This window comes from Cherax quadricarinatus, chromosome 65, assembly GCF_038502225.1.
Source record: "Cherax quadricarinatus isolate ZL_2023a chromosome 65, ASM3850222v1, whole genome shotgun sequence".
NCBI lineage: Eukaryota > Metazoa > Arthropoda > Malacostraca > Decapoda > Parastacidae > Cherax > Cherax quadricarinatus.
In genome coordinates, this window is record NC_091356.1 from 22,456,311 (window position 1) to 22,466,790 (window position 10,480).

Here is a 10,480-nt window from a genome sequence, read left to right on the forward strand (position 1 = left end):
GACATCTGGCTCGGTAACTCACGTGGTTTGCAGATCTACGTGACATCGCCCACACCCACGTGGCGTCGTGATCTACGTGGCATGCTGATCTACGTGGCTTGCTGATCTATATGGCTTGCTGATCTGCATGGCATGCTGATCCATGTAGCTTCAATTGGCCTTGGGCACTCGGATACACAGCTCTGGCAATGAATCACACAAAAAACAGCAGAAAACACAGCAGAGGGAGTGGGCAGTGGTGAGTGTATGGTAGACGGGTGAGTGTGAGTAGGGCGAGCATGGGCAAGGTGAGGAACAGCCACTTCCTCTCCTCTTCCTCCACCCACAAACACGTAGAGAAGCTCACACTGGACGCAGAAATCACCACAAAACTCACCTCTGGCTTGCTGAAACAGCTGTGCTGAGCTGAAGAACAACAGCAGCAACATACAAGTGATGCTGAACACGTGACTTGGGAAACAGCGTGGGACGCTGTAGCGTGGGGTCACTTACAATTCTCGGAGAATTTCGGCAAATTTCGGCTGGATCCTGCTTGTACCTATGTCTGGATGCTCAAACGTGCAGACACGACATCAGGAAAACTTGTTGAGAGACGGATGCTTCTTGTGTAGGGTGATGAAGTGAAGATGACTTCATACCTCTCCTTCCTCTCTCCAGGCAAACTGCTGCGACCACCGCTTTCCACCATTTATAACGAGAATGTTTGGTAGAGCTGTAAGCAGGTGGTTAATGATAAACTTCAGAGGCTTCTTAGTTTATTGTTAAGTCGTGGTGGTTAAACAGGCTTGTGTGTTGTGCCCATGGCCCGGGAAGGGCCATCCCATGAGAGAGAGCTACTAGTACTTGTGTCTTGCTGCTAGGCCGCTGTGTGAGTGAGAGTGAGGCAAGGGCAGGCAGGCTGGCTTGCCCACCGAGAGGCCTGGCTACAGAGGGCAGCATCTGAGTGGCGCAAAATATGAACTAAGCTGGCAGACAGCATGGGCTGTCTGTGCAGACAGTACAGGCTGTCTACACTAAAAGCGATTAATGAAATTGAAAGAAATTCGAAATATTTCTTTTCATATGCCAAAAACAAGTCAAAAACCACTTCTAGTATAGGGCCCCTGCTCAGACAAGACGGATCCTACACTGACGACAACAAAGAAACGAGCGAGATACTGAAATTGCAGTATGACTCTGTGTTCAGCGAGCCACTAACCAGTTTAAAGATAGACAATCCAAACAATTTTTTCATGAATGAGCCTCAAAACCCTGCCAATGTAGGCCAGATTTATGACATAACCCTAATTCCACTAGACTTTGAAAAAGCCATCGACGACATACCCATGCACTCAGCTCCAGGCCCAGACTCGTGGAACTCGGTGTTCATTAAAAACTGCAAGAAACCCCTCTCACGGTCCCTAAGTATGCTATGGAGAAGGAGCTTAGACACAGGCGAGATTCCACAGTCACTAAAAACAACAGATATAGCCCCACTCCATAAAGGTGGCAGCAAAGCAGTAGCTAAGAACTATACACCAATAGCTTTAACGTCCCACATAAAAATCTTTGAAAGAGTTCTAAGAAGCAGGATAGCAAACCACCTGGACTCCCAAAAATTGCACAACCCAGGGCAACATGGTTTCACAGCAGGTCGCTCCTGCGTTTCGCAACTGCTTGACCACTATGATATGGTCCTAAATGCACTGGAAAACAAACAGAATGCAGATGTAGTATACACAGACTTTGCAAAAGCCTTTGGCAAGTGCGACCATGGTGTAATAGCACACAAAATGCGTGCTAAAGAGATAACCGGCAAAGTAGGCAGATGGATCTTCAACTTTCTAACCAATCGCACACAATGAGTAGTGGTAAACGGAGTTAAATCAGATGCTTCCATAGTGAAGAGCTCTGTCCCACAAGGCACAGTACTCGCACCTATCCTGTTCCTTATTCTCATATAAGACATAGACAGAGATGTAAACCACAGCACTGTATCATCTTTTGCAGACGATACTAGGATCTGCATGAGAGTGTCATCCATTGAGGACACAACAAAGCTCCAAGAAGATATAAACCAAGTCTTCCAATGGGCAACAGAGAACAATATAATGTTCAATGAAGACAAATTTCAACTGGAAGAAATAATAACTAGAACTGAGTATACTACAAACTCCAATCACACAATAGAGCAGAAAAGTAATGTGAAAGACCTGGGTGTGGTAATGTCTGAAGACCTCACCTTCAAGGACCACAACAATGCCACTATCACATCTGCGAGGAAACTGGTAGGATGGATAATGAGAACCTTCAAGATCAGAGATGCTAAGCCAATAATGATCCTTTTTAAATCACTTATTCTTTCTAGGCTGGAATACTGCTGTACATTAACATCCCCATTCAAGGCAGGTGAAATTGCAGAGCTAGAGAATGTACAGAGAACCTTTACTGCACGTATAAGTTCCATCAAACACCTTAACTACTGGGAGCGCCTGGAAGCACTTGACTTGTACTCACTAGAGCGCAGGCGAGAGAGATATATCATAATCTACAACTGGAAGATTCTGGAGGGACTGGTCCCTAATATGCACACAACAATCACTCCATACGAAAGCAAAAGACTTGGCAGGCGATGCAAAATACCACCAGTGAAAAGTAGGGGCGTCACTGGTACACTATGAGAAAACACAGTAAGTGTTCAGGGCTCAAGACTGTTCAACAGCCTCCCACCAGCAATAAGGGGCATTACGGGAAAACCCCTGGTTGTCTTCAAGAGGGAGCTGGACAGATACCTAAAGACGGTGCCGGATCAGCCGGGTTGTGGTTCGTATGTTGGACTACGTGCGGCCAGCAGTAACAGCCTCGTTGATCAGGTCCTGATCCACCGTGAGGCCTGGTCGTGGATCGGGCCGCGGGGGCGTTGATCCCTGGAATACCCTCCAGGTAGGCTGCAGGTAGCCCTTGTCTTCTGTGTTTTTCATACTGCATTGTTAGACAGCCGGTCATGTACCATGAAACAGTTTTTTTCCCTTCCTCCAGGAATTCTGTGCAGTAACCTGACAACGATTCTTGCGATTGGTTTTAAACTTTTACTGTTAGTGTATTTTAGAGTTGGTTCACATTGTTAACAGTTCCTGACTCTATTAACAGACCTGATTAACAGATGTTGAGTTATAGCTGATAGATTGTTGAGTGTGTTGTTCTGGACTCGCTGGAGAGTCCAGCTACGTCTCTCAGGTTTCTAAATTTGTCTCAGAGGCGCTCTTCTTCGTGCGGAATTTCAGGGATAACTGCTCTGCTTGATGCTTATATTGAGATACAGAGTGCTTGATATATGGGATAAGGGGGATACCTTTCTCGGAACGTTTATGTAATGAAGGTAGGAATAAAGGGATGCGAGGGATTCCTTTTTTGAATCATTGAGATAATGGAAACTGGAGTTAAGTTAATGGAAGATACATTCCTAAGATAATACCTACATTAATAACCCTCGCTCAGTACGTAGTTATAACTAACAAACTATATGAATGCAAAAACACTTACATTTTAATAAAATCTTAAACCAGATTACAAAAGAAAACACATAATGAATGACCTGCACCGCGAACTAAATATCTGTTGTCTGTCGTCACACACACTGAGACTCGATTGAGTCTTCTGAAGAGGGTCTTAGTGAAAAAAATATAAAGAATTCCTGTCAATTGCTCTAATACTAAAACTAAAAAAAGAAATTAAGACATTTATATTATAAAATGCAAATTTATGTATAAATTCGATAGGAAATTACAATAAATTAAATATTACATGTTACTTATTTATATATATTGATACAGGATCTTTTTAACCACAGAGTTTATTTAGCTCATCCTCAGATTTATAAGTTATTTATGTATTATTAGTACTAATTTCAACAAACTTATCGGATATAAGTACCAGACGTATGTACAAAGTAGTTGGTGGAACTGTCAGCTTCTTACATGCTAATGCCACTTAAAGCACTTGTTGTATGCTATACCACTTAAAGTACTAATTGTATGCTATACCACTTAAAACACTAATTATATGCTATACCACTTAAAGAACTTATTGTATGCTATACCATTTAAAGTACTTATTGTATGCTATACCACTTAAAGCACTTATTGTATGCTATACCATTTAAAGTACTTATTGTATGCTATACCACTTAAAGCACTTATTGTATGCTATACCACTTAAAACACTAATTATATGCTATACCACTTAAAGAACTTATTGTATGCTATACCACTTAAAGCACTTATTGTATGCTATACCACTTAAATCACTAATTGTATACTATACCACTTATAGCACTAATTGTATGCTATACCACTTAAAGCACTAATTGTATGCTATACCACTTAAAGCACTTATTGTATGCTATACCACTTAAAACACTAATTGTATGCTATACCACTTAAAGCACTTATTGTATGCTATACCACTTAAAGCACTAATTGTATGCTATACCACTTAAAGCACTTATTGTATTCTGTACCACTTAAAGCACTAATTGTATGTTATACCACTTAGAGCACTTATTGTATGCTAATACCATTTAAAGCACTTGTTACATGTTATACCACTTAAAGCACTTATTTTCCAAAAATTCTTATCATGAATTAAAGATGGCCTGAAACAGAACCTATCTCAGACCAAAGACTAAAAACATATTTAGAGAAATCATATTATTGTTTTAATAAGCTAACTGGTTTATAATAATGAATATACTAGGAGGTATTGTTAGAATGTTGCATTCTGACAGATATGCTGAAATCAGTCTTATACAAATATGCTAAGTAACTGAGATACAAATTTAAGGATATGTTTATGACACAGGATGAACATTAAAATGGTATAAAATACCGACACGTTGTTAGGTAAGACACATATGCAACAGTTAGGTATCTTTATTATGAAACGTTTCGCCTACACAGTAGGCTTTAAGGTTGATGGACTGATTACATCGTCTTCAAGTATCTTCTGCTTCTATCAACTTTTCTGTACTTGACTGAAGAAGCCTACTGTGTAGGCGAAACGTTTCATAATAAAGATACCTAACTATGACACAGGATAACACGTACCTGAAGAAGGGAATATTTGATGCATGTGTGTAGAAGAGCAGCAGGTTTGGGGTGTCCCCGTGTGGGTGGAGCGTTGCTTTGCAAGGTAGAGCCACCGTTCTCTCTACCAGCGTCTCCACGATGCTCACAACAGCTGTACAAAGAGAAAAAAATATCTGTCAGATTCAGAAGACAATCTTAACATATAGTGAATGTAAGACATCGTGTGCGAGTTATTGTAAACCGAATCTCAGGCTTTGCAGTTGCCAGACCTCTCACTTTGCTATTGACTTTGATAGAGTATCAAGCTGAACAGTAATTGAGTAGCCAATGCAGTTCATCAACTCACTTCAACATAGTTTCTGACGTCACATGAGTGATGTTACAAGCAACTGCATCTTAAAGGCGCACGAGAAATGAGAATTTTACCATTTGGTACAAATAACAAAAGCATAAGACATACTGAGGCTGATCGTCAGATGTTTCATGCAAAAGATGTCTCGTTCAGAACTTTGTTCAGGTACTGGTGTAGTAAGGTGGTCATCAGGTGCCAGTAAGACTGGTGTAGTAAGGTGATCATCAGGTGCCAGTAAGACTGGTGTAGTAAGGTGGTCATCAGGTGCCAGTAAGACTGGTGTAGTAAGGTGGTCATCAGGTGACAGTAAGACTGGTGTAGTAAGGTGATCATCAGGTGCCAGTAAGACTGGTGTAGTAAGGTGGTCATCAGGTGCCAGTAAGACTGGTGTAGTAAGGTGGTCATCAGGTGCCAGTAAGACTGGTGTAGTAAGGTGGTCATCAGGTGCCAGTAAGACTGGTGTAGTAAGGTGGTCATCAGGTGCCAGTAAGACTGGTGTAGTAAGGTGGTCATCAGGTGCCAGTAAGACTGGTGTAGTAAGGTGATCATCAGGTGCCAGTAAGACTGGTGTAGTAAGGTGATCATCAGGTGCCAGTAAGACTGGTGTAGTAAGGTGGTCATCAGGTGCCAGTAAGACTGGTGTAGTAAGGTGGTCATCAGGTGCCAGTAAGACTGGTGTAGTAAGGTGGTCATCAGGTGCCAGTAAGACTGGTGTAGTAAGGTGGTCATCAGGTGCCAGTAAGACTGGTGTAGTAAGGTGGTCATCAGGTGCCAGTAAGACTGGTGTAGTAAGGTGGTCATCAGGTGCCAGTAAGACTAGTGTAGTAAGGTGGTCATCAGGTGCCAGTAAGACTGGTGTAGTAAGGTGGTCATCAGGTGACAGTAAGACTGGTGTAGTAAGGTGGTCATCAGGTGCCAGTAAGACTGGTGTAGTAAGGTGGTCATCAGGTGCCAGTAAGACTGGTGTAGTAAGGTGATCATCAGGTGCCAGTAAGACTGGTGTAGTAAGGTGGTCATCAGGTGACAGTAAGACTGGTGTAGTAAGGTGGTCATCAGGTGCCAGTAAGACTGGTGTAGTAAGGTGGTCATCAGGTGCCAGTAAGACTGGTGTAGTAAGGTGGTCATCAGGTGCCAGTAAGACTGGTGTAGTAAGGTGATCATCAGGTGCCAGTAAGACTGGTGTAGTAAGGTGGTCATCAGGTGCCAGTAAGACTGGTGTAGTAAGGTGGTCATCAAGTGCCAGTAAGACTGGTGTAGTAAGGTGGTCATCAAGTGCCAGTAAGACTGGTGTAGTAAGGTGATCATCAGGTGCCAGTAAGACTGGTGTAGTAAGGTGATCATCAGGTGCCAGTAAGACTAGTGTAGTAAGGTGGTCATCAGGTGCCAGTAAGACTGGTGTAGTAAGGTGGTCATCAGGTGCCAGTAAGAGTGGTGTAGTAAGGTGATCATCAGGTGTAAGACTACTGGTGTAATAAGGTGGTCATCAGGTGCCAGTAAGACTGGTGTAGAAAGGTGGTCATCAGGTGACAGTAAGACTGGTGTAATAAGGTGGTTATCAGGTGCCAGTAAGACTGGTGTAGTAAGGTGGTCATCAGGTGCCGGTAAGACTGGTGTAGTAAGGTGATCATCAGGTGCCAGTAAGACTGGTGTAGTAAGGTGGTCATCAGGTGCCAGTAAGACTGGTGTAGTAAGGTGGTCATCAAGTGCCAGTAAGACTGGTGTAGTAAGGTGGTCATCAAGTGCCAGTAAGACTGGTGTAGTAAGGTGATCATCAGGTGCCAGTAAGACTGGTGTAGTAAAGTGATCATCAGGTGCCAGTAAGACTAGTGTAGTAAGGTGGTCATCAGGTGCCAGTAAGACTGGTGTAGTAAGGTGGTCATCAAGTGCCAGTAAGACTGGTGTAGTAAGGTGATCATCAGGTGCCAGTAAGGCTGGAGTAGTAAGGTGATCATCAGGTGCCAGTAAGACTAGTGTAGTAAGGTGGTCATCAGGTGCCAGTAAGACTGGTGTAGTAAGGTGATCATCAGGTGCCAGTAAGACTGGTGTAGAAAGGTGGTCATCAGGTGCCAGTAAGACTGGTGTAATAAGGTGGTTATCAGGTGCCAGTAAGACTGGTGTAGTAAGGTGGTTATCAGGTGCCAGTAAGACTGGTGTAGTAAGGTGGTCATCAGGTGCCAGTAAGACTGGTGTAGTAAGGTGGTCATCAGGTGCCGGTAAGACTGGTGTAGTAAGGTGATCATCAGGTGCCAGTAAGACTGGTGTAGTAAGGTGGTCATCAGGTGCCAGTAAGACTGGTGTAGTAAGGTGGTCATCAAGTGCCAGTAAGACTGGTGTAGTAAGGTGGTCATCAAGTGCCAGTAAGACTGGTGTAGTAAGGTGATCATCAGGTGCCAGTAAGACTGGTGTAGTAAAGTGATCATCAGGTGCCAGTAAGACTAGTGTAGTAAGGTGGTCATCAGGTGCCAGTAAGACTGGTGTAGTAAGGTGGTCATCAAGTGCCAGTAAGACTGGTGTAGTAAGGTGATCATCAGGTGCCAGTAAGGCTGGAGTAGTAAGGTGATCATCAGGTGCCAGTAAGACTAGTGTAGTAAGGTGGTCATCAGGTGCCAGTAAGACTGGTGTAGTAAGGTGATCATCAGGTGCCAGTAAGACTGGTGTAGAAAGGTGGTCATCAGGTGCCAGTAAGACTGGTGTAATAAGGTGGTTATCAGGTGCCAGTAAGACTGGTGTAGTAAGGTGGTTATCAGGTGCCAGTAAGACTGGTGTAGTAAGGTGGTCATCAGGTGCCAGTAAGACTGGTGTAGTAAGGTGATCATCAGGTGCCAGTAAGACTGGTGTAGTAAGGTGATCATCAGGTGCCAGTAAGACTAGTGTAGTAAGGTGGTCATCAGGTGCCAGTAAGACTGGTGTAGTAAGGTGGTCATCAGGTGCCAGTAAGACTGGTGTAGAAAGGTGGTCATCAGGTGACAGTAAGACTGGTGTAATAAGGTGGTTATCAGGTGCCAGTAAGACTGGTGTAGTAAGGTGGTCATCAGGTGCCAGTAAGAGTGGTGTAGTAAGGTGATCATCAGGTGTAAGACTACTGGTGTAATAAGATGGTTATCAGGTGCCAGTAAGAGTGGTGTAGAAAGGTGGTCATCAGGTGACAGTAAGACTGGTGTAATAAGGTGGTTATCAGGTGCCAGTAAGACTGGTGTAGTAAGATGATCATCAGGTGCCAGTAAGACTGGTGTAGTAAGGTGATCATCAGGTGCCAGTAAGACTGGTGTAGTAAGGGGGTCATCAGGTGCTAGTAAGACTGGTGTAGTAAGGTGGTCATCAGGTGCCAGTAAGACTGGTGTAGTAAGGTGATCATCAGGTGCCAGTAAGACTGGTGTAATAAGGTGATCATCAGGTGCCAGTAAGACTGGTGTAGTAAGGGGGTCATCAGGTGCCAGTAAGACTGGTGTAGTAAGGTGATCATCAGGTGCCAGTAAGACTGGTGTAGTAAGGTGATCATCAGGTGCCAGTAAGACTGGTGTAGTAAGGTGATCATCAGGTGACAGTAAGACTGGTGTAATAAGGTGGTTATCAGGTGCCAGTAAGACTGGTGTAGTAAGGTGGTCATCAGGTGCCAGTAAGACTGGTGTAGTAAGGTGATCATCAGGTGACAGTAAGACTGGTGTAATAAGGTGGTTATCAGGTGCCAGTAAGACTGGTGTAGTAAGGTGATCATCAGGTGCCAGTAAGACTGGTGTAGTAAGGTGATCATCAGGTGCCAGTAAGACTGGTGTAATAAGGTGATCATCAGGTGCCAGTAAGACTGGTGTAGTAAGGTGATCATCAGGTGCCAGTAAGACTGGTGTAGTAAGGGGGTCATCAGGTGCCAGTAAGACTGGTGTAGTAAGGTGATCATCAGGTGCCAGTAAGACTGGTGTAGTAAGGTGATCATCAGGTGCCAGTAAGACTGGTGTAATAAGGTGATCATCAGGTGCCAGTAAGACTGGTGTAGTAAGGTGATCATCAGGTGCCAGTAAGACTGGTGTAGTAAGGTGGTCATCAGGTGCTAGTAAGACTTCTAGATCCCTGCTCTGTTCTTCTAAACATAATTCGCAACCAATCACATTATCTAACCTGTTCTTCTAACCTTCCACATTTTCTCAACATTACATTCAGAAAAAACACAGGTCTATAATTTATATACTGATTATTTATGAACTATGTAATGAGACTGCTATTTTTTTTTAATGTGACTGACATACAGTTTGAAAATGAAGAATTAAAATCACTAAACTATACACAAAATCAAAATAAAAAACTACAAATCCATCACATTGTGGCTGGAATAATTCATCACCGGCCCACAGTAATTTGGCTAGATAAATCGCAATTAATCCTTAATCCCGAGCCAGGAGCATGCAATACGTAGTCCCAATATTGTGGTTGAAAAAGACTTATACCTAATATATAATACACTAGTTGGAACAGTTCATAATTAACCCACTTGACCAGGGCTGCAACAATTAACTATTAGCCATATCTTCACAGTACAGTGAGTGCATCAGTAAACAACTGTCCCGCAACACAGTGCCTACAACAAGTCATAAGTAACTTACGATAACGTTGCTTCAGCATGTCACAAGTAACTCACGTTAACGTAGCTTCAACAATTCACAAGTAACTCAAGATAACGTGGCTTCAACAAGTCACAAGTAACTCACGTTAACGTAGCTTCAACAATTCACAAGTAACTCAAGATAACGTGGCTTCAACAAGTCACAAGTAACTCACGTTAACGTAGCTTCAACAATTCACAAGTAACTCAAGATAGCGTGGCTTCAACAAGTCACAAGTAACTCAAGATAACGTAGCTTCAACAAGTCACAAGTAACTCAAGATAACGTAGCTTCAACAAGTCACAACTATCTTACAGAACTCGAATTGCAAAATTACATACAGATCATAAATAATTTGCACAAACGAAAAGGGGACACTAAAATGCCGGGAGCAAGGACAATACGATCCTTAAGAGTAGCACATCCAGCGGAACTGGATGTTGTACTCGCTACCCAAGGACACACGA

The 10,480-nt window shown here is 43.1% G+C and overlaps 1 protein-coding gene across 1 annotated transcript in view; it reads right to left on the minus strand.

The window, feature by feature from the left end:
- Positions 1–5,551, minus strand: part of LOC128700569 (nephrin-like) — a 694,403-nt gene extending 688,852 nt beyond the window's left edge. Inside the window, exons 1-2 of the mRNA XM_053793851.2 lie at positions 5,527–5,551; positions 5,085–5,217 (exon numbers count right to left, since the gene is read on the minus strand). Coding sequence (XP_053649826.2) covers positions 5,085–5,217; positions 5,527–5,551 — 158 coding nt within the window. The remainder of the gene's footprint in view (positions 1–5,084; positions 5,218–5,526) is intronic.
- Between the last annotated feature and the right edge of the window lie 4,929 nt (positions 5,552–10,480).